Source organism: Sceloporus undulatus, chromosome 9, assembly GCF_019175285.1.
Source record: "Sceloporus undulatus isolate JIND9_A2432 ecotype Alabama chromosome 9, SceUnd_v1.1, whole genome shotgun sequence".
Classification (NCBI taxonomy): domain Eukaryota; kingdom Metazoa; phylum Chordata; class Lepidosauria; order Squamata; family Phrynosomatidae; genus Sceloporus; species Sceloporus undulatus.
Window position 1 is genome coordinate 13049878 of NC_056530.1, and position 24125 is coordinate 13074002.

The window sequence follows — 24125 nt, forward strand, 5'->3', positions numbered from 1 at the left end:
GTCCTGCTCCTCCATCCCCCTCCTCCTCCTTCATGCCATCTTGTCTGCTCTGCCACCCTGTGACCTATCCCATCATCCCCTGCCTGCTCCTGCATCCGAACCCTGGCCCCAGTGACCCCCTGCGACCTATCCCATCATCCTCTGCCTTCTCCTGCATCCGAACCCTGGCCCCAGTGACCCCCTGCGACCCATCCCATCATCCCCTGCCTTCTCCTGCATCCGAACTCTGACCACAGTGACCGTCTGCGACCTATCCCATCACCCCCTGACTGCCCCTGCATCCGAACCCTGGCCCAGTGACCCCGTGCAACCTATCCCATCATCCCCTGCCTTCTCCTGCATCTGAACTCTGGCCGCAGTGAGCCCCTGCGACCTATCCTATCACCCCCTGACTGCCCCTGCATCCGAATCCTGCTCCAGTGACCCCTGTGATCTATCCCATCATCCCCTGCCTTCTCCTGCATCCGAACTCTGGCCACAGTGACCGTCTGCGACCTATCCCATCACCCCCTGACTGCCCCTGCATCCGAATCCTGCTCCAGTGACCCCCTGCGACCTATCCCATCATCCTCTGCCTTCTCCTGCATCCGAACCCTGGCCCAGTGACCCCCTGCAGCCTATCCCATCATCCCCTGCCTTCTCCTGCATCTGAACTCTGGCCGCAGTGAGCCCCTGCGACCTATCCTATCACCCCCTGACTGCCCCTGCATCCGAATCCTGCTCCAGTGACCCCTGTGATCTATCCCATCATCCCCTGCCTTCTCCTGCATCCGAACCCTGGCCCCAGTGACCTCCTGCGACCTATCGCATCATCCCCTGCCTTTTCCTGCATTCGAACCCTGGCTCCAGTGACCCCCTATGACCTACCCCATCATCTCCTGCCTTCAGTCCGATGAAGGATGACAGCTAAGGAGGGGGCAGGGAAAGAGGATAGCATCCAGAGCCCCACTGAGCATGCGCAAGGGTCCCAATTAGAATAGTTGAATCTGCATGGTATGCACCGGTGTGGTAACACAATTTGCACTCACTCCACTTTGCATGAATCCACATCACATGACTTGCCTTGGATTCGATTCTTCTCAATTTGGAAGGGCAACTAGGTGTGATAAAACATTCACGTTACGACATGTGTTCACATTGCTGAACCAGGAGTCATCCCGGATCTGAGCTCCAAAAAGCCCCATGTGATATACTCCTTTGTCTCCAAGGAAGAGGCAAAAAAATAGAGGGACAATTCGGTACCTTGCAAAAATTCCCTAAGGAAAGCTCAAAGGGATGCTAAAACCAACTCAAATAATTTCTCTTTGGCTGTCTTAAGGCTCCAGTTTAACTCAGTACACTTTCCCAATCCATCTCCCCTCCCAGCCAGCAAACAATTTGTCCTTCTCTGATGTCCAAACTTCCTGACATTGCTCAAATCCTCTTAAGCTACCGGCTCAAATGGTCTGGCTTTATGTCTCTGGCAAATGTAAGGCTGTGGCCCCGAGCCTCCCAAAATGATGATCCCATTAAGAAAAGAAGCCTCAGAGAAGGACAAATTTTTTGGGGGGGGGGGGGGGGGGGGGGGATCAATAGCCTAGAAAATGTATCTCTTGCTTTTTCTTCCCCCTTTGTAAATATGAACCTCTTTGAAAATAGAGAGGAAGAGCAAACACTAATTTTCGGTTCCAGGAGCAGGCGAAGGAAGAAAAACCCATCCAAAGCACAGTTAAAAGGAACAGACAATAAGAAGCCACATGCTATTAACTTGAGAAACGACTGTCTGGAATGGGATTTAATTTGGAGATTGGGGACCTTCCAACATTTAACAGAGAGGAAAACCGGGACATGCGCATCAGGCTCTGGTCAAGCAACATCCGCAACATCAGAATCCGATATTTGAAAATACTTTTATAATTTTAATTGTTCGCTTTGGGAGAAACCCGGGATACAAATAAAATACAATAAACAGCAAGAGTTATTAATGGGGAAGAACAGACCAAGCTAGGAGGGGCTGCAGCAGTTTGCTTTTGCCTGAGAGGAGGACAAACTCCTTTTGCATTTTGAACTCACTTTGCAGCAACTGAAGTAAGCTGAGGACAAAAGGGGGAAGCGGGAGGAAGAGTCCCCGTCTTTTCAAAATCTTGCTGGAAAAGAATGATTTTAACCCATCATCGAAAGGAAAACAAAGAAGGAGGCATCCTAACTTCCCTAGGGAAGGAATTCCAAAGTTTGGGGTCAGATGTCGACCTCTATTCCCACCTGCATTTCCACCAAATGTCCCTGTGAAGGCGGTGGGAAAAAGACAGGTGCATATTTTAAAGCTCATATGTCTTGGTGTAGTGGTCTGAGTGTTGGACTATGACTCCGGAGACCAGGGTTCGAATCCCGGCTTAACCACAAACCCCACTTTTGGTGAGGTCAAACTCTCTCAGCCTCAAAGGATGGCCATGGAAACCTCCCCCTGAAGAAACCTGCCAAGAAAACACTGTGATAGGGTTGTCATATAACAGTGAACTCTGGTCCTCCAGGTGTTTTGGACTTCAGCTCCCAGGAGCCTCATCCATCTTGGCCAATGGTCTGGGATTCTGGGAGCTCAAAACACCTGGAATGCCAGAGTTTGGGGATCACTGCTTTAGGGTCTTGACATAAGTTGGAAATGACTTGAAGGCATGCAACAACAACAACAACAACAACAACAACATGCATGTGAGGAGATCCATGGAACAGCTCCTCCCAAATCTGGAGAAAGGCACTGCCATCCAAACCTGATTTGCAGGCTGCCATCAGCCTTCCTTCTAAAGCTGAGAGACAATGACTTACCTAAAGTCACCCAGTGGATTTCTGTTTCCAAGTGGAGACTCTCTCCATTTGCAGCAACTGAAGGAGGATGAAGGAGGAAAGCGGGAGGAAGAGAGGGAAACTGAGACATTTTAAAAGCAGCTGAAAAAGTGGGAAGTCAGAGGATTAATTGGGAATGCTTCTGCCAAACTGGGACACTTGGAGAGCATGACGTTGGCCGATGTTTGCAAAATGTCTTTGCTTACGACTCGGCTTTGCAACTTCTTTACTGTGTTGTATACTTTTCTTAATATTATGTGCTTCTTATGCTGTGTGTTGACCTATTATTTGAAAATACTATACTTTGGAGGGGGAACACTTCGTTCAATGATTTTTAGCACATATTACTTTTTCATTGAACGATGTATTTTTTCTCCCTTTGCTCCGTCCTTAAATTTGCGGTGCAAATTCACTAATGAGTGGCAGCAATTCACATCTTTCCCCATTTCGTAATATAAAATCTTAATCATATCCCCTTTTTGGTTCAGGGGAGACAGAAATTCAACATGTCTTTTTGCTGAATTTCCTGTGCTAGAATTGCAGGACCGAGAGGCATATTTGCATGCTATAGAAGCCAAGAGCCTAAAATACCCCCCTTCTTCTCCAATTATTAGAAGCACAACCGTTCTGCAAATGAGGCCACCGAAAACGCTAGCGCATGGAAAGCGTGCGCTGCCTTCTACCTGGCATTAGCGCTTGCGACTCTTATCAGCCTCATCCTTCCATGACAACCCATTCTGTGGCCACAGCTTGAGGGCCGAGTGCGAGGAAATGAGGTCCTTCTTTAATGGGGTTCAAAGGATCTCTGGCTGGGAGTTGCTGCATAACAGATGGAATTAGGCTCCTTCCAACCCACTCCCTCCTTTTTTTTTTGCAGATTTAAGCAGAATTTCACTGCAAAAAGCCTCGGTGTGATGGATACAGCAAGCCAGAGAAGGCCACCCACAGGTCATAAAGCACAGCTGAGGCTGCAAAGAGTTTCCTTTTCCAAAAGCCAAAGTTGTGCTTTTAGCTGCTCTGAATCTGGAGCAGAAATCCATTCATTTCCAGCTAGGGAGAAATCTGGACACAAACTACGGCCATGTTCCCGCTATGATTTAAAGCGAATTGCCAATCAGGCTATATGACCATCGTTCCCATTTGAAACCGGTTCTGCTCCTACTGCGATCGGTTTCAAAAAGCTCCGCTCTTTCCTGACATTAGTTCTTTGGCGGTTCTTTTGGAAAGATTAGATTCCAAAGTGTGTTCAACAAGTGGGAACAACGGATCCGAATCACAAAGCGACGGGTCAAGCAAATGATTGAAGAAGTTACTTTCTCGAACTACCCAGCCAACGGGGGCTTCTGGAAATTGTAGTTGAAGAAAGTAACTCTTCTAAACTGTCCCAAATGATTTTACTTTTACGCAGGTTTAATCACTTAAGAACTATGTAATTCAGTCAACCGGTTTCTCAAAATATGAGTGAATATTCTAATCCCAGTAAGTTGCAAAAGGGATGATTAGACTTCTTTCGCGCCTCTTATTTATTTTCCTCTGTCGTCTTCTTCTCCGAGCTCCTTTTCTATTTGCTTTTAGTTCCTGATTTCACTTCGGAGCGTCTGCGATCCTCATTTCAGATCTCAAGATGAGGCATGATAATCTAATACACTTTAAAACTAAGAAGACACTCCGCAGCAGAATGAAAGGGAGGATGGACACTTAATAACAATTTCCAGTCTGAGAATTGGGTATTTTTCTCCATGTTAATTCTGAAGAACGCAGCAAGGGCTGCTAAGAGCTGATGGGCCACAACATCTGGATGGCCACATGCTTGCTCCAAAAGTAAAGAATTAAAATGGTGATCTGTCGATCCATTTTTAACCGTCCCTTACAGCACAAGGATGCTGTTGTTGCTATAAGTAGTTTAATAAACATTAAGTACATATAGGGTACGTGTGGATATTTTTGCATGTTTTTATGCAAGGGGGGGAGGGATTTCTATGTTGTTTGGAGATGGACAGCCCCAAAATTTTAAAGCTGGGGGCTTTTGGGGCCAGAAAAGTGAAGTTTGGGGGTGTCATCTGGTACACAGGGCCACCATGGTCTAACCTTGACCGAAAGAAGAGAATCACAAACATTCAAAAGAAAAGTGCACACTTCCCTAAGTGCATAGATTCACATGATGTGGGACCACATTCCTGATCTACAGGCCTAATTCCACCCACCCAATGTTTTCTCTCCTTGATCAGTTTAGATTGAATTATTCTTATTTGATTCTTATTTTTTTGCTACTTCAAATCCCCCTTTTTTGGGCCAAGCCAAGGAGGAGGAGGAGGAGGAGGAGAAACGCAGGCAAGAGGTTGCTTTTTGACGTACGTCTGCAGGGAAGTGACAAACAAACAACCCACAGCTGGCAAGCCGAGATGTAAACCACCACAACTTCTTGGAAACACACCAGTGGGAGCTATTTGCTCTGTTGCAAATGCAGCGATTTTATGCTAAACGCGCAGCTCCTCTGACTACAAGGAAAGCCAAGCGCTTGGCGCTGTTGCTGGGTTCGCACACCGTGCCTAATGAGGAAGCCGCTCGTTAAGAGCAAAAAGGGTAATTAGCGGTCCAATTTTCTTCCAAAGCTAAAAGTTAATCTCATCATTTGCATGGTGGCTTCCTCCTCCTCCACTCGCTCCCTTCCGCCTGTTTGTTTTTGCAAAAGACATTACAGCAACAGTTCCCTGCTGTTTCCATAGCAGTGAAATTTCCTATCCAGAAGGTATTGAAACCGATTTGAGAGACGTTTATCATCTCTCCAGAAAACAAACAAACAAATAAACAAACCCTCCCAACTTCAGGTGCGTGGAATTCAGCTTCACAAAGACATTGATGGAAGCTCCAAATTGAGAAGGCACAAAAAATGTCATCTGACTTGAGGCCTGCCTGCCATGCTTGGAAATGCTCCATCTTGAGACTGGCAGGTTGGACATCTTTACCCAGCCAAAGTTTCTGTGTTAGTAATGGAAATGGCAATATGTGATCGGCCAGAATGAATTCCATCAACTGATAAATAATATCTCAACTACAGCAAACGTCACCAAATGCTGGTCATGTACCCATAGTACACACACACACACACACACACACAGAGTACATATGTACATATTCCATAGAACATAGTGTGTTCCTCTTCTCTAAAAGGAAAGCTGTTTTTAAGCAGTTGATTCAGTAGTGAAACGTTATTCACTTTTTGCGCTGTTAATTATTTAATTATTAATGGTTGTTTTAATAATTGATAATTTAATTGAATTTTATTATTAGTGATGGGAGGGGCAGGGTTATAATGTTATGATATTGTATTTTATTGGTTTATTGTAATGCAAGCTGCTTCGATCAATCGGAGGAGCGGGATATAAATAAATATTATCATATTATCATCATTATTATTTCTGGTGAGCCAGCCAGGAGTCAAACCTAGAATCTTCCTGGGCTGCTTGGCTTCATCTTTCTGGAAAACCTGCAATTTTTGAAATAAATTGTCCAGATGAACCCAGTCCGCCTGCATAAAATGGGGCATGAGATTTCACCCGCAAGGATGGCGCCTTGATGCTCCAACAGAATCCCAAGGGGAAAGCCTATCTTTAATATGTCGCCTCCAAGTCAAGAGAGACTGGAAATGGAAGCAAGCAAAGGCATCACTCACTCCAGAAAACGACAACCCATAGCCCTCCAGATATTTTTGGGACTGCAATTCACATGGCTATGTTGTTGAGAGATGATGGAAACTGCAGCCCATGAATATCCAGTTGCCGAATGGGTCATCTTTATGCATTTCTGCCCAAGCAGCAGATTTGCTGGATGATCTGCTTCTAAGTATATTTTATTAATCTTAATAATAGCTTAGCCTTTCTTGGGTGGTTTTATATTAGTTTGTCTCTATTTTTTTTTTGCTTACACAAGATTCTGTAAAATTATGATGCAGAAAACAAAGAGCAAAACACATCTCTCAGTGCTCTAGGTCCTTTATTGAAGCATTTTACCTAGGTATAGACTGACACATTGTAATTTATGACTTTGGCCCCTACAAAACTCACAAGCAAAATGTTGGCAATTGGGGAGAGAGGGAACTAAATCAGCTGTTGGCAAGTCAGCAGTTGTACTTTAGCACTGCAACAGAAAACCAGGGGAGGGAGAGGAGCACCCAAACTTCAAGAGAAAGGACCGCCAAGAAATAATAAAGAGATCTTGGCTCATGCTCTTACTATCATTGAATGGCAAAGAGGGAGAGCTGAACTTGGAATGGATGACCAGAACTACTTTGGCAACTCGTGATTGATGACAAACCCCAGAAAGAAAACTCAGGAGCAAGAAGGTCTCTTCCAAATACCTGGCAACCATAAGAACCCTAAAATGTGGGATGAAGATTCATCTTACTGAGGGACAAAGGAGGAGACTCCTTTAGGGAAAGAGTTGTGGTGACCATTGTCCAAGGCCATGGCAGTGACATTTTGGCTTGGTGTTTGCTGTCTGCCTGTTAGTGGCTACACAGGGCATCAGATTCTTGGGAATCAATCATACAACCACGTCAAAAGAAGTCATCTCAAAGTATCCACCATACACAAAATCATTTTCCTTCACAGCATAGATGCCCTCTAGATAACTGTTTTTCTCACTAGTTCTTCCTTCTGGGTCTTTTGTCAGTCTCCAGCAAGACTGCCATCACTATCCCTTCTTCTCCCAGAAGGAAAGTCCTCACAGTATGCGAGTGGTTGACATCATGAGGAAGTCTTCATAGTTGAGCCGGACGTTGCCCGTCATGCCCGTATCCTTCTCCCGGAACGCTTCGGTCATTGACTGGAGCAGCGTGCAGATCTGAATGAAGCGGTCCAGCTGGATGCCAGGGTTGGTGGCCTTCTGCGAGTAACGGGACAGCAGCAGCTGGGAAAACTGGGGGCTCAAGTTGTACCCCATTTGGGAAAGAGCTAGCAGAATGGCAAAAGAGAGAGATGATCAGAAGATAGAGAAGAGATTCATATAGCCATAGGTGCAAACCTCTAGAGTTTTCTGCACTGCTGACTTCCCAAATGTGGCATTAAGGCAAGGCAAAACACTCTATGTCCATCCCCCCCCCCAGTTCCTGCTAAACTTTTCCATTCAACCACATTTCACCACATTAAGATTCCTGGAGAGGTTTGGGTTAACTACTATCCATCTTAACCATTAACCATGCTGAGACCTTCCTATAGCAGATCTCCCTTCATCTCTACATTCAACCATCAAGTCTCAAGCATCCACATTCAATTTTAGTCAGTTCAACCATGCCAAGTCAATCACATCAATTGGTATAGGAAGCCATCTTAAAGTCATTTCATTGGTTTAGCATCTCAGTCTATACTGAATGGGAACAGCCCGTCAGGGTTTCAGGTAGGGCTCTTTCCTAGCATACTACAGTCCTTCCCCACAGAGCCATATGACTTTCACAAGACAGGGTTCAACCACATTTGTTATCTGAGATGCCTGAGGTTCACTTGGCAGACACTCAGTAAGAGACAGATAAAGTTAGTTCAGTCTGATGCAAATCTAAACTAAGATAGCTTCACGTAGCCCCCTATTTAATAGGTGTTATCATATCCTTCTCCTAATGCAAAAGGATCTTGTAGCACCTTTGAGACTGAGTGAAAGTAGTTGTAGCATAAGCTTTCATTAGACTTCCTCAGATGCAAGTAGACCAAGTCTGTGAAAACCTATGCTACAACTTCTGTTGCTCAATTAATCTCGAATGTGCTACAAGACTCCTTTGCATATTGATATTCCAGACTCATATGGGTACGTCTCTGAATTCTTCTCCTAATGCGTTATGGGATTAAGTCCCTTAACAGTTGTTGAAGATTTGGACTGAGCTGGTGGAAAAATTTATGATTGCTCAGTGCAACTTGGCAAGATAAAGCTTGGAGAGGTGAGTGTTTGGTTGCTGCCAATCATTGAAGAAACAGCAACTGATTCAGGATTGCCTTGGATCAGCCTCTTGGCCTGAAAACAATCATCTGAACAGCTCTAGTCTTAATGGCAGCTTGTCCCATTCATGATGATTTTCCTGAGCACCAAGAATCCCTCTCCTCATTCTGGGGTCTTACCTTGGTGCAATTCATTACAGTTAATGCATCCAGACTGGTCGCGGTCATACTGCTGGAAGAGATTCCGCCACTGTTGGATGAAGCGCCACAGGGCTGAAAAGCCATAGAGATCCATCCGCCCAGACTTGGTTTTATCAAACATGTCTGCCAAGACAGGAAGGAAAGAGAGAGAAGGGCACTGAACAGTGGAAATGGTTGAAGGCACTGCTTTTTAAGATTGGGAAGAGAAGCAGCTGTGAGAAAGGCACGTAATTCCACTTTTGCCTGTGGTTGATCAAGGTTTGAGGATCCAGGAGTGTTTCAAAATCTGTCGGACCAAAGGAAGAAAGGAGCCAAAAAGTGCTACAAGTGCCAAGAAGTTCTTCTCTAAAGCCATTTTTCTGACAGCAGTGACAAGTTACAGGGGTGCCTTTGGGGGCTATGTTGCAGTCGGGAAATTGTCCCTTAGGAACGGTGCCACAACTTAACAGCAGGCCATGACTTTTAAACTGAATTACTGTTACAGCATTTTTTTTTAAAAAACAAAAATATCACTTGTATTGACTCTTTTTGTCTTGCACTACCAGCTGCTGTAACAGAAGACAAAACAGCAAGTGCTCCCCCCACCCCTGTTTGTATGGTGATAGCAAAATGTGATATACAGCTCCATTCAAGGAAGGCAAGCGTGACAGCACATGAGCTTCAACCACAATTAGATTGCAATAATCACCCTTAGCATTTATGCAGCTCATTTCAGATTGTTCAATGCTCTGTGCATAGATTATGCGGCAGTCCTCCCAAGGGGTCACTCTCATTTCTCCACAATAAATTTTGGGGAAGGGTGGTGGTGAGACAGAGACAAGAGCCGCTTGCTCAAAGCTGTCCCATGTGTTCAAGACCAAGGTGAAATTTCAAGGAGGACTTCCAAGCTTACACTGTTTGTTATGTTGTGATATGCAAGGGCTCTCACTACTGATCACACTGGCCACTGGAAAGGCCCAAGGTATCATGACGCATCTATCCTGTTTCCAAGTTTTCTACCTATGAGAACTCACATCTGAAAAGGGTTGAATGAGTAGAAAATCATCTCTAGAGCTTGATCTCTCCAAACAATCAATGACTTCATGAGAGATATTTTGTACTGATCTTTACTGTGGTTTCAAACTCAAGAGAATGCATCCAGTTGACAAATCTTCTCCAGCAGGTCATTCCTCAATCTGTGAACAGCTGAAGAAAATGTCCTCTGGATAACAGTTGTTAGCCTGGTTTTGTCTGACTGAAGTAAATGTTCTCCAAAATGATGTGACTTTATGGGGCAGATTATATGGGGGAAGGCAATCCCATAGGTAACCTGGGCCCGAACCATGCAGGGGTAAAAGTAACACCCAATACTTTATACCTTGCATGGAAACTAACTGGCAGCCAGTGGAACAATTTTAATATTGATGTAATATGATCACTCCTACATGTACTAATAACCAGTCTTGCATGTTTTGAACTAAGTGACATTTCCAAACTCGGTAGAGAGATAGCCCAACATAAGGCACATTGCAGAAGTCCAGCTTTGAGGTTTCCAGCACATGTGCTACCAGTTAAAACTGAATCTCCTCAATCCAGACTCACTCATCATCATCATGCAAGTTTCCTCATTGAAGGCGGACCAGTTGGAATTGACAAGAGCCTGCCTGAGCTCTTTGGCTGAGATGTGACCGCTGTGGTCTGTGTCCACGCTCTGGAACCAAGCGAAGGCTTCGGGGTCCACGCCAGGGGGGATGTTCCCTGCAAGGGGAAACAGCAAACCATTTGACCCATTGCTATTATTATTACTAATACTATCATCATCATCATCATCATCATCATCATCATCATCATCATCATCATCATCATCATCATCATCTCCTCCTCCTCCTCCATTTAGATCAAACCTTTCCCTGAAACTGGGAGAATTTAAAATAAACCCGATACAGATGAAACATTTCAAAAAAGAGAGCAACATTAAAATGGAATTAAGCTGTACACAACACTAAAAACAATTTAACACACACACACACACACACACACAATTGAATACAATGAAAAAAACTCTTTGAAGACAGCACAATTAAAGCAACCCCCTCTTGAAAATGATTTCTTTCAAAACGTTCTGCTCTCAAAAGACATGGCAGGTACCTGTCAACACTCACAACCAAGGCATAGCTCAGAAGGTTTGCAAGTTACTGGGCATGTAGGAAGGGGAATTCTCTGAAGCTCAGGAGGATTTGGCTGCACTAGAGAAGGATTACGAAGAGGTAGGTTCTGGAAAACCTACTTCTGTGCTTCTTATTTTCCTTTTAATATCCAAAATATTAATCCTATGGCAAAAAGCTGAATTGCAATACAAAATCTGGGATATGAAACCTTGCAAGCAGAGAATGAAAATGAATGGAGAACTCCACAGATAGTTTGTAAAGTGGAGAGCAAACATGCGCAAGTTGTGTTGTTTCAGCAGGATGCAAGGGCTAGCCTGTTACAGGAGACAGATGTGCAGCCATAAAGTTTTATTTCCCCCTCTCAGGGTGGCCGCTTCAGGGCTCCTCCGTTCCCACCTTGGAACCTTAAATAATGCAAGAGGGATGCCTTCCTGAGTGTCATTCTAAATGGAGATGAATAATTCAATTAAGCGACTGTCTTGCCTACCCTGCAGTACAATGCCTGCATGCGTCAAGGGCTCCAGATGCACACAGAGAGGCCCTTTAAGTGATGGATGCCAAAGACAGATGACTTGAGTCTTTGAAGCAGTGCACAGGTAGCAGAGAGTGAGTGCTAAGAACTCTGGCAAAGCCCAGGGTTTCTGGAGATCATACCCCTCTTAAGGGGAGGGGGATAATAAAGATGCCTGCTCCAAAAACACTCTATTCAACCTCGCAAACCATTACTAACCTTCAAGGGCTACCATCCCATTAGTGGTACACACATACATAAATCTACCTTATGTCTGTGTATGTCTTTTTGTTTGGTCTTTGCGCAGGGCGACATTCTCTTCAATGCAATGACCAGAGCCCTCCTTGACTCACCATTTTGCCACTGGCCATTCATTAGCATTTGACACACTTCAGCTGGTGTTACGCATGGCTACCAGTCCAAACAAAAACGTCACCATCCTAAGAGCTGCAGGAACTTTACCACTCACCTCCAGGATCTCCTGCCCCATAGGGTCCTGGCTGAGGGGCACCGTATGGGTTAGTCGAGGGCTGTCCATATGGTCCTCCTGGGGCTGGGCCTCCTCCATACATCCCGCCAGGAGTCCCAGAGGAAGGGTGGCCATAAGGTCCTCCACTAGTTGGTGGCCCATATGGACCACCTGGGGCCGACCCACCATAGGGACCCCCGGGAGGCATCCCGCTTCCATACTGGCTCCCAGGGTAGCCCCCTTGAGGAGCGCCTGGAGCTTGTCCTGCAGATCCAGGGTAACCCTGAGAGAAAGGAAGAGAGAGAGAAACAGAGGAACAGAGAGGAACGATGGGCATGAGGAGAGCCACTGAAAATGACTCCCAGCATTTTGAATCAAAGGGTTTTGGTAAAAGAAAAAAATCCTGTTGCTCTCTTCACATATAAAAACATCACACTAGAGCTATACAATGAATGTGGGAACTGTGTAGGCCTTACCCCACAGTAAAAATGTAATTCCGGTGATACCCTCCCCTTGCTTAACATAAAAAGCCACTGTGGTGCACTTAAAAATACTGTTGGTGTGTGTGTTTGTGCGTTTCAACCATGAAAGTGCAAACACAATCCCTTCCCGCAAACAGCCCCAAATGAGAGACCACAGGGGAGCAATGCAATGCCACTTCCAGTTGTTCAGTCAGCACAGCTGTGATCTGCCAAGAGCATCCAAAAATCCAGCGGTTCAGCCCTCTGGAGCGTGCCCACTCCTGCTGTACCCAAATGTGCTGCCTTGCATTTTGCTGGAGAGAAACGGGGAAAACGCCTTGCATCTGTAGGCGTGAAAGATTCACAACTCCGGTGGTGGCGTCAGAAGCAGAGCGGAAAGGATTTGTGTTTGGGCAAAAGGCTCTGGAAAAAATAAACCATGCGCAAGGTGCATGGCTACCACTGTTTCCCAAAGCTCCAAGTGCTGCTGTTCTCTACTTAACTTGTTCAACAGGTAAAACCACAAGAACAGGTGCTGGCATCACTGCCCCAACACTCTGGAGCCTTCCTCTACTACACAGAGGAGGAAGCCAAGTCCCCCACAACTACTTGGAATAGAAAATGTTACCACAGAGTATCCCAGAAGGAGAATGCTGAAAGGGAATCAATGGTCACCACTAGTCCAGGAAACCTGCAACTAAAGCATCCCTGAGATGTGGCCATCTAACCTCTGTTTAATAACTTTCAGCAAAGGAGAGGCCATAACCTTCTGGTCCTTTAACTTGAGTTTGGTGTAGTCTCCTTCTATGGAGGTCTTTAAACAGAGGCTGGATGGCCATCTTTCATTGTGAGTTCCTGCATGGCAGAATGAGGTTGGTCTGGATGGCCCTTGGGTGTCCCATGATGGTTCTTCCCAATTTTTGTCCATTGCATTTCCTCCTCTTGTAACTGGAAGCCACTGTTTTGGGTCCTAGCCTCCAGCGCAGCAGAAAACCTGTCTGCCCCATGGAATAGTCCAACTGATATTTGAAAATGGCTTTCATATCACCTCTCAATCTTCTTGGCATCAGCCTGTGCCTCAATCTGGGATATGACCTCACCACCCCAAGATGTGATGTCACTAGCCATCTTGAACACTCCCTCCTCTTTCCATATATGGCTGATACATCCCACAAAGTCCCTCAAATCCCAAGCATGCCGTCACCATATGCACCAACCAGGATATGACCTCAGCACCCCAAAATGTGATGTCACTATAGCTGGAGCACCCCTTCCCTCTTTCCACATATGGCTCATACTTCCCAGAATGCCCTCCCCCCAGTCCTAAACATGACATCAGCCTGAGCCCCAATGTGGGATATGCCACCACTACCCCAAGTTGTGACATCACTCCATCTTGAACTCCTTGGTCCTATTTCCACACAGGGCTCATGCTTCCCAGAATGCCCCAATATCCTTTCAAATCCTAAGTATGGTGTCCTGTTTGCATATATGGCTTACACTTCCTAGAATGCATCCCCCCATCTAAACTATGATGTCATCCCATACCCCAATCCAGGATATGACCGCACCACCCCAAGATGTGATGTCACTCCAGCTGGAACACCCCCTTCTTCCTTCCATACAATGCTCATACTTCCTAGAATACCCCCAGTTCACTTCCAGATCCCAACCATGACGTCATCCTATGTCCCAATCCAGGATATGACCTCACTAACCCAACACATGACGTCACTCTAGCTTGAACACCCCCTTTCCATACATGGCTCATGCTTCCCAGAATCCTCTTTCAAATGCATATATATGGCTTATACATCCCAGAATGCATCCCCTACAATCCCAACCATGACGTCACCCAATGTCCCAATCCAGGATATGACATCACCACCCCAAGTCGTGACGTCACTCCAGCTTGAACACCCACTTCCTGTTTCCATATGGGGTGAAACATCCCACAAATCCCCTCAAATCCCAAGTATGCCCCAAGCTGTCTATCCCAAGAGGTGACAAAATTCCAGCTAAAACAACCCTTCTTGGTTCCTCCTTTATTTACTTCCCGAACCCCCCTACTCCCAAAACAGGCTCCTTGGATGCAGCTAGGCCTCAACCCGTCGCCTAGGCAACCGGTGGGCCCATGGCTCCCGTCGGCCCCCGCGGTTTCGGGGCGCTCCCTTCGCTCCCTTACCTGTCCATACGGGTAACTGGCGGCCATGGAAGGTCTCCCGCTTGGGCCACGCCCACTTCCTCGTTTCTCTCTCTATGGCCACGCCCCCTCCGGCTCCAGCTCCGCCGCCCTAGCCCCGCCCACCGGCTCTTCCGATTGGCCGCCGCGGCGCCGTCAGTCACGCGCCGTGGGCGGGGCTAACCGAGTGCAGAGGGGTATAAAAGGAGAGGCAGAACAACACACCGCCATTTTGTTTCCCTCTCTGAGAGGGAAGAGTGGAGGTTTCACCGAGGGAGCTGTCAATCAAATTGGCTGACAAAAGGCGGCTTCTTTGAAGAGAAAAATAAATAATAAACAATAATAAATAAATTACTAAATGAAACAGCTTGGAGGGGAAGTTGTTCTGTTGGACCGCAGCTCCCATAATCCCCCAGTTATACTGATTTATATAACCTTCCTTTCATTCAAAGCCTTTCCCAATGGAAAAGAACAAGGCAGTTGAAAGCACAGAAGGGGAAACAAAAAACATGAGAGAGAAAGAAAGTGGGCTTAAGATTATTTACAGCCCTGTTCCTCCAGCTGTTGGAGTTGGTTGGACTTCAATCCCAATAAAAATTAACAAGGAACTTAATAGATTAGAAAGTTAGGCCAAAGGTAACAAAATGAATTTCAACACTGAGAAATGTAAGGTACTGCGATTAGGCAGGGAAAAAATGAAATGCATAGATATAGGATGAGGGAACACTTGGCTTAATAAGACTTAACAAGAAATCTAGGAGTCCAAGTAGACCACAAATTGAACATGAGTCAACAGTGTGATGCTGCAGCTAAAAAAGCCAATGTGATTCTAGGCTGCATTAATAGAAGTATAGTGTCTAGATCAAGGGAAGTAATAGGGCCACTCTGTTCTGCTCTGGTCAGGCCCCACCTGGAATATTGTGTTGTGTCCAGTTCTGGGCGCCACAATTCAAAAAGGATGTTGAGAAACTGGTCCAAAGGAGAGCAACTAAAATGGTGAAGGGTCTGGAAACCATGAAGCCCTATGAGGAACGACTTAGGAAGCTGGGGATGTTTTGCCTGGAGAAGAGACGGTTAAGAGGAGATATGATAGCCCTGTTTAAGCATTTGAAGGGATGTCATATTGAGAAGGGAGCAAGCTTGTTTTCTGCTGCTACAGAGAATAGGATCCAGAGCAATGGATGCAAACTAGAGGAAAAACGATTCTACCTCGACATTAGGAGGAACTTCCTGACAGTGAGGGCTGTTTGACAGTGGAACACACTCCCTCAGAGTGTAATGGAGTCTCCTTCCTTAGAGGTCTTCAAGCAGAGGCTGGATGGCCATCTGTTGGGGATGCTTCGATTGAGAGTTCCTGCATGGCAGAATGGGGTTGGACTGGATGGCCCTTGCGGTCTCTTCCAACTCTTTGATTCAATATCTCTATGACTTAGAGAGCTGGGATGCTTAGCCTGGAGAAGAGACGGTTAAAAGGTGATATGATGGCCTTGTTTAAACATTTGAAGGGATGTCATACTGAGTATGGAGCAAGCTTGTTTTCTGCTGCTCCAGAGACTAGGATGCAGAGCAATGGATGCAAGCTACCTCCTAAACATTAGGAGGAACTTCCTGAGAGTAAGAGCTGTTTGAAACCTCAAAGAGTGGTGGAGTCCCCTTCTTTGCAGGTTTTTAAACAGAGGCTGGATGGCCATCGTTTGGGGCTGCTTTGATTGAGAGTTCCTGCATGGCAAAATGGGTTGCACTGGATGGTCCTTGGCATTTCATCCAACTCTGTGATACTTGGACAAAAAACAACAACACCCTGATAAACCTTGAAATGCAAACCAGGCGATCAGTTGCCTTCTTTTCACAATAGTTCCTTTAACAAAGAAATTAAGGAACTGAACTCCTTTTACTTGAGATAGGATAAGCCACCAGGGTTTTACAGAGCCACCTTTCGTTCAGGTTTAGGGTGAAAAGATCCCATTATTGCAGTTATTATTGCTATCTAATCCCAAATCTGCTTGCATTTTACATAAAAATAGGATGAAGCTGGATGCCAGGCATAGCTGTTGCTGCACCAGGCCAGCCATTTGTTAAACGGACAAAGAGCATAAATGGATTTTTTCATCTGGCCGATGTCGATGTGGCATGTGAGCCAACGGGTCGCAATGAAAGTGAGCCAAATACCAATTAGGAAACAAGGCATCGTTTATTTAAATAATTAGGAGGACGCACTGGGAAGGCTGCCCAGCTTTGCTCCTCTATCAGTCTCCTTTAAAATCAAAGGGTGCAAGAGACACCATGGATGGCATCTCTTGCTGTCAAGGAAGGACCGCGGTCTATCCAACCTTGATAGTTTTGGGGTCTAGGAATAGTTTATTATTAATTAATTAATATTTTTATTATTTATTTCCAGGATTTATATATCCCGCCTTTCTCCGCAACGAAGATGCCAGCCGCAGATGCTGGCGAAACGTCAGGAATAAACCCTTCTAGAACATGGACACATTGACCGAAAAACCCACAACAAAACTATGGGTGCCGGCCATGAAAGCCGTCAGCTTCACAAAGAATTGCACCTTCTTTCATTGTAGGTCTTTTCCTCCCCCTCTAAACCCATCCCGAAACTCCTGCCAAAGAGGAGAAACCACTGGGACCTTATCTGACTTGAATCCCATTAAAATGATCGACTGGAGCCGTGCCTCCCTCTCTTCATAGGAATTTCCCAGTGGATCATGCCTATATTGTTAAATGAAGACTAATAAATTCCTAATGGATGGGAGAAACATCAAATAACACCCCAGATTAGCTCTCCGTGCATCGTTTCAAAAACATATTTGGGTAACCACGGATGACAATTTCAAAGTCTGTTTTAATCTTTCTCTCTTTCTCTCTCTCACACACATAAGCGCACACATATATACACACAAGCCCTTGTGCTGTTGTGTTGTTATTTTTTCTTTTTTAAAAAATGGCATCATGAGAGGTTGAACTATATATATATAGTCGAAATATTAACAACAACGAGAAATGATAATAATTCATGGATAGTCCTGAAGGACCAGATTTTTAGTTTTTTGGCTACTTCCAATGGAGTTCTTTGTAGGAGGAAATTGGTCCTTGCAGCTCTTCAGCCCAATGGGCCTTTCATGTTCTTGGGTTGGTACATCGGTTGCTCCAGAGGCATCATGCCAAAGCAATCTGAAGGGTTGCAATGCCCTGCTTTTCCAGGAGGTCCGGTGATCCCCGGGGGTCCTGGTATACCTGGAATACCCTGCTGCCCCATTGGCCCTGGAAGACCAATCTTGCCATAGCCTGGCGGTCCTGGGATCCCTGCAGAGAAGAAATGAAGAGGAGGGAAGCCACTGAGATCTAGTGTGTACTATTTGGTTCCCGAAATTGCAGGAAGGTCTGGGGCTAGCATGGTTTCTTTGGGTATACTGGGCAGTTTTGAATCCAGGACCTCATCACGGCAGGCTTCGAAAATAGGAGCATTCCTCTCGACTTATTTCCTCTCTCTTGCAATTTCTATCAGTGTTTCTCTTCACTGGAGAAGCAGGTCTTTTGTAAAGCTAATGGGTCTTAAGACTAGTAAATGGTTGGATAGTGCCTGCTAACAGAACATCACAACTTTGATTATTAATAGATAATTGGGATTCTAACATTACGGCTTTAGATTCTTAATAGGCCATAGGCAATGTGCCAGTGTAAATGTGTTTTTATATGACAACAACAACAACAATTCTTAATGTGATATCATGCATTTACATGCTGTCCTTTAATAATTTTATATCGAAGGCTTTCAGAATACACACAGGCTGAAATGAACAGGGCTTTTTCAGCTACTAAAACAACCACCTTTTGGGCATCTGGAGACACGTCTCAGTTTCTTCTATGGTTCCTATTATATCAGTGGTTCCAAACTTTGGTCCTCCAGGTGTTTTGGACTTCAACTCGCAGAGGTCCCAGATAGCTAGTCAGGAATTCTGGGAACTGTAGTCCAAAATCTCTGGAGGACCAAAGCTTGGGAACCACTGCATTAAATGCTCCCAAGTATTTGCTTGTTTTGTTTCGAGTGAAGACCATCCCATTCCCAAACACTGTGGGTCACAACCGCTCTTTGCGGGACAGTGGTGGCGGGGAAATAAATTCCCCCCTGAGATCCTGTGGGGATTACAGTTCAAATTTCATAACTCTAATTTTACTAAGTAGAATATCGGAGATGTGAAGCATTTTATACAGACTGCCTTCCAACGGAGCAGGCCCTTCAGATCACAGCCAAGAGATGCAATTTCTGTGCATTAAATCACATGCCGATTCATGAAGCTGGAAGGGACCAGTGGCCACTTGTGGCTCCCATATCAGCAGGGCAGGGAATTTATTATTATTATTATTATTAACCTTTATTTATGAAGCGCTATAAATTTACACAGCGCTGTACATGCAATCTTTTTAGTTAGACGTTCTACTTCAGATGTGAAGAGAGTTGTCCAAGGTGTCAGGCAATCCCCATGAACAGGTTTAGGACCTTGCGTAGCTCCTTTAAAGCAAAAACTGGAGTGGATGGTCTGCCCTACTGACTTGGGATCCCGGCTACCAGCAGAATAAACTCTTGCAAGGGCTATCTAACCAATCCCCTGCAGCATCCTTGAAGAGGGGCCATCCAATTGCAATTTACAAAGCAATAATGAAGGACCATCTACCACTCTCCTTCATTGTCTATTCCTTTGTCAAGGAGGTCTTTTGTACATAGAAAGAAACTTTACCTGGAGGGCCTGGAAGTCCAGTTTCACCCATGATTCCAATCCCTTTGTCTCCCTTTTCTCCTTTGGCTCCAGGCTCACCTGCACCAAGAGAAGGACCATGAAATAGGAGGTACAAGGCCACCAAGCCATCTTTGGCCACCTACAGGGTTGTCTTCATGCTTGGCTTTAAGACATCAAGCTATGTCAAAAGTTGGTCCTATTTTACTCTGGTGGTTAAGACTCATGTCAGACTTCTGAATGGATAAGTGTGGGCCACAGTCATTCCAAACTGGGCCCTCTGAAGATGCCAGCAACAGATGCTGGCGAAATGTCAGGAATAAACTCTTCTAGTACGTGGTCACATAGCCCGAAAAACCCACAAAAAGCTATGGACCTTAACCATTAGATAGCCAGTAAAAGCAGCCTAGATATGGGAGGGGAGGCCAAATGAAGGTGTTGTCTGCCCAATAAGAATTCCACCCTTCTGGTCCCCAAATTTCTAGCAGTGAAGTAACTTAAACTTGGAGCCGAGCATTTAGAAACAGAGTTTAGGCACCCAAAACAAAAGGACCAAGAGAGATCCACTCACCCCATCGCTTCCACTGAGCTCAGTATTTTAAAGGGACACTGGTGAATGCTTAAACTCAATCGTACCAAAAGGCAGATGTTTGGGAGCCCCCTTTAAGGTGTCACCTGGTGTGGTTTGAACCCCTTGCACCCCCTTAGTGATGCCCCTGTCTTTGGGTAGTCTGAAGGAGTTGTGTGTTACAAGACAGCTTTGGGGTCACTCCATGCCCCTCTGACACACAGAGCATAGAAAACAACCCATGATTATTATGTTGCTACCTAAATTGGCAAATAACACCAACACCAGTTCATGTATTGCCACCCTGGAATAAGTGATCTTCCAATCATACTTGCCTCTCATTCCGGGGACACCTTGCCGTCCTTCTCTCCCAATTTGCCCTGGCATTCCTGGAGATCCAGGCGGTCCCGGCCGCCCAGGTGTGCCATCTTTACCTGGGGGTCCTGGCCTTCCTGGCTGGGATGCCATTTCTACTGGGAACTGCATCCGGGAAGTGTAATACGCCATCCGCTCTGCAGGGGGAGACAAAGGGAGCATGGTTCTCACATTGTTATTTGTACACTCATCCCTCCATATTTGCGGCTTTGATATTTGCAGATTCGATTATACAAGGATTTGATTAATATGTTCTCTCTAGGAATCTCTAGGTCCTCCATTGCAACACTATGGTCAACTTTAACTAAACGTTGCACTGAAAGACCTAGGGATTCCTAGAGAGGCTACTCTACTAGGCCTTTGTAGCTCCTCCAGTGCATCTCTATGGTCAGTGTCTGTCGAACGTTGACCACAGAGTTGCACTGGAGGACCTAGAGATTTCTAGAGAGGTGTCCCCTCAGGTAAAAACATGGTGTTTTTGTTATCTTCTATGGCTTGCATTCTTGCACCGAGTAACTTGTTTTAAACTGATTATTGCCAGGGAGTGGATCTTCTCAATGGCGACGTCTCCTACCTAGAGAAATTCCTTTAAAATTCATTTTTTAAATGGCTCATTAACATAGATTTGTATTCTGAGTGGTGCAACACTTTCTGCGTTTTATTTTATTTTGCATTATTTCTGTGCCAGACGAAGATCTTTTGTTACATTTTTTCCCAAGGATTCCTGCATGCTTTATAGCTGGTCTTTAGTTATGTATTTATGGCTTCGGCAAGATTATACTGACTGCTGATTTTTTTACGACTGTTGCCTCTCAGATTTTGTATTACCCTTTTATTCAATTTTATCATTTTCCTTTTTTTTATTATTATTATTTCAAATTGTAGACTGCCCTGGGAGTCTTGTACCGAAGGGTGGTGTATAAATCCACTGAGATATATATATAAATCAATCCTCGTTTGGCGCAGCTGCTAGAGGAACGAGGGAATGAGCTTCCGCTCTGAACTGTGTGCTATGAAATATTATCTACAGAGAAAGAACACTTTAGGCTCTTAAAAGCGCATCCACAGTGTCAATGGATGCTATTTTGGACAGAATGGAGCCATCATGGATTACTCCTCTGTCCCTTCACCCAGAAATGGGGGTCTAAATTTTGAACATATTAGACTTTTGTCGTGTGTGTTGGCGGGGTATTTCATGTTCAAAAAGGGAGGCATTGGTGAATTGAAGAGGGCATTTTATTTAATGACACAGTGTCACTCCAAAGGTCAGCATTCAATATGAGCAACCGAGCACCGAGACAAGCGTATGTCTTACCATTCATAGCAGTTCTGAAAAGCCTTCTTAGCAAAAACATGCAGCAAACCGTAGAAGGGTACAAGAAATATAGTTGCCAGTCGTAAAATTGCCATAATGAGAAATTACCAAGCAAGCGCTTAATAATAATAATAATAATAATAATAATAAAAACCCTGTCCTGTTGAACCTTTTCCATACATATCCAATTGGCTGCATTTGCACTGCAGAAATAATCCAGTTTTGACACCACTTTAACTGCCATGGGCTCAGGGCTATAAAATTCTGGGGACTACAGTTTTGTGAGACATTTAGTCTTTTCTGTCAGAGAGGTCTAGTGCCACAACAAACTACAATGCCCAGGAATCCATAACATTGAGCCAGGGCAGTTAAAGTGGTGTCAAACTGGATTACTTCTGCAGTGTGGAGGCAGCCATTGTTACTGTTAGTTGTAGAAAGTGCCACTTAACCAACAATGGAGGCAGTTGGGTATTTTGGACTTTTTTTACTGATGTGGAGTGTTTCTATTCAGTTCAAGGTTGCTGAGGTGGCGTTGTGCACGCCTTTTTATTATACACAGACTGCACATGGATGCAGACTGCACACTGACGCACATTGTGCATGCAGATGCACTTGTTCATTTGGCATCACAATTCACTAACAAGGTGTTGTTGCATTATTCCTTGAGCATAAACTTATGCTCCGTCTCTTTGATGCAGGAACTTGACTAACATTTTGGAGCAACGGTGGGTTGTGAGCAACTCTGTGGAACAGAGTTTCCATGTTGACTCTGCCCCTGCAGAGTCATTTACTTGCATGTATGCACTTGTCAATTCCCAACCAAAATACTAACAGAGTGGCGCTGTTCCCAAGACTTGTCTATGTCCCCAATCACCCTTTTCCCCAACCCAAAGCTCTTTACTAACCATCAAACATTTTGTTCAGCTCTTGCCTGATGAACCTCCGGATTTCATCGTAATTGACAGCATCTGCCTGGCAAAAGAGGAGCAAAATAGAAGTCACTTACTTTTCTTTTCTGACATGAAGAAATGAAACAAAACAAAGACATAACTGCAACCCATGGCCCATTGGAGGCTGATGACTTCTGTGTCAATGGGTAGATGACAGTGAATCTGTCCCAGGGAGCTAAAAGGAGCCATCCAGGGTTCTGAATGTATTTTATGGCTAGGATTTAGCACTTTGGATAGCTCTGGTAAACTTTTGACTAAGCCCTAAAACCACCCCACTGACATCAGGTTTTTGTTCTCACATTCCTTGGTGCTGTAAATTCCCCAACACATTGGATAGCCCCTGAAAGTTGCTTCCAACTCGGAGCAGTGGATTCACAGTTCCTCTTACATGGAACTCACCAGCCATCACCGCAACTCCATTTCCCACTACAGTCCTCTAAATCTCCGCCATGTGCTTTGCGTCTCTTACCATTGTCCCAGGCAATCCTGGGGTCCCAGGGCTTCCCGAAGGACCCGGAGGTCCAGGCTGACCCCTCTCCCCAGATGGGCCCCGTGGCCCAATGGGGCCCATCTCTCCACTCTTTCCTGGCCCTCCGGGCATCCCAGGTCTGCCTCTTTCTCCAGGGTGCCCTCTCTCCCCGGCAGAGCCACTTTCACCCTGAAAGGAAAAAATATGTCAAGTCTAGGAGGCACTTTACCTGTGGACTGGAGGCTAGTATTGCGAATTCAGTATCCCACTTACCTTCACCCCAGCTGGTCCAGTAGGGCCTGGCTTTCCTGGTGGGCCCTAGTATGAAAAACAGAGAATTAAAAATGACCACGGGGATCCATCTGGTGAGAACTTGCTACCTGAGGGATACTACTTGCTGCTTCCTTGCAGCCATTGACCCAACCTCTGAATAATATTAGGAAGCTGCCTAACAATGAGCCAGATCCTTGGTCCAAATATCCCACTACAGTCAACTCTGATAGGTAGCAAAGCATCTCACTGTGTTATGGTACTGTCCCTGCTTTCATTTCTTGATGGCCTCCTATCTAAGTACTAACCAGGCCTCACCCAGTTTAGCTTTAGAGATAATATAGGATTAGAGTATTCATGGCGCTGCGTAGGAATAGGATGCAATATCGTAAAGGAAAGTCATGCCATTTGGTAGAAGGCGAGTGTGGTGTTGTGTTTTGAGTACTGGACTAGGACCCTTGGAGACTAGGGCTCATATTCTTACTCAGCCATGGAAACCCACTGGGTAAGTCACCTTCTCTTTCAGCCTCAGAGGAAGGCAATGGAAAACCTCCTCTGAATAAATCTTGCCAAGAAAACCCTGTAATAGGTTCACCTTAGGGTTGCCATAAATCACAAACGACTTGAAAATACACAACAATGTCATTTAGTGAGATCAAATTTTCTCTCTCGCTCTCTTTCTGTGTTTGTAGGGAGCTGATCTTGAAATCTAGTGGGG

General features: G+C 45.3%; 2 protein-coding genes across 2 annotated transcripts in view; both read right to left on the reverse strand.

The window, feature by feature from the left end:
* Positions 1–6796: 6796 nt before the first annotated feature.
* PEF1 (penta-EF-hand domain containing 1) lies at positions 6797–14855 on the reverse strand. Its single transcript, XM_042440862.1, has 5 exons — positions 14719–14855; positions 12073–12355; positions 10527–10682; positions 8925–9068; positions 6797–7772 (listed from the first exon to the last, which is right to left on the reverse strand). The coding sequence occupies exons 1-5, from the start codon at positions 14743–14745 to the stop codon at positions 7543–7545; spliced, it is 840 nt and encodes a 279-aa protein (XP_042296796.1). The 5' UTR covers positions 14746–14855; the 3' UTR covers positions 6797–7542.
* Positions 14856–16893: 2038 nt separating this feature from the next.
* Positions 16894–24125, reverse strand: part of COL16A1 (collagen type XVI alpha 1 chain) — a 121701-nt gene continuing 114469 nt past the window's right edge. Inside the window, exons 62-67 of the mRNA XM_042439805.1 lie at positions 23411–23455; positions 23138–23326; positions 22624–22690; positions 20364–20540; positions 19464–19541; positions 16894–18030 (exon numbers count right to left, since the gene is read on the reverse strand). Coding sequence (XP_042295739.1) covers positions 17828–18030; positions 19464–19541; positions 20364–20540; positions 22624–22690; positions 23138–23326; positions 23411–23455 — 759 coding nt within the window. The 3' untranslated portion in view covers positions 16894–17827. The remainder of the gene's footprint in view (positions 18031–19463; positions 19542–20363; positions 20541–22623; positions 22691–23137; positions 23327–23410; positions 23456–24125) is intronic.

What these genes read in the sequence shown, in the direction of transcription:
- PEF1 (XM_042440862.1), bottom strand. Translation starts at nt 14,745, where the DNA reads ATGGCCGCCAGTTACCCGTATGGACAG. An exon ending in TGGGGCAGGAGATCCTGGAG is followed by an intron (nt 10,683 to 12,072) that starts GTGAGTGGTAAA and finishes TTCCCCTTGCAG; the next exon opens with GGAACATCCCCCCTGGCGTG. An exon ending in AACTTGCATGATGATGATGA is followed by an intron (nt 9,069 to 10,526) that starts GTGAGTCTGGAT and finishes CTGTCTTGGCAG; the next exon opens with ACATGTTTGATAAAACCAAG.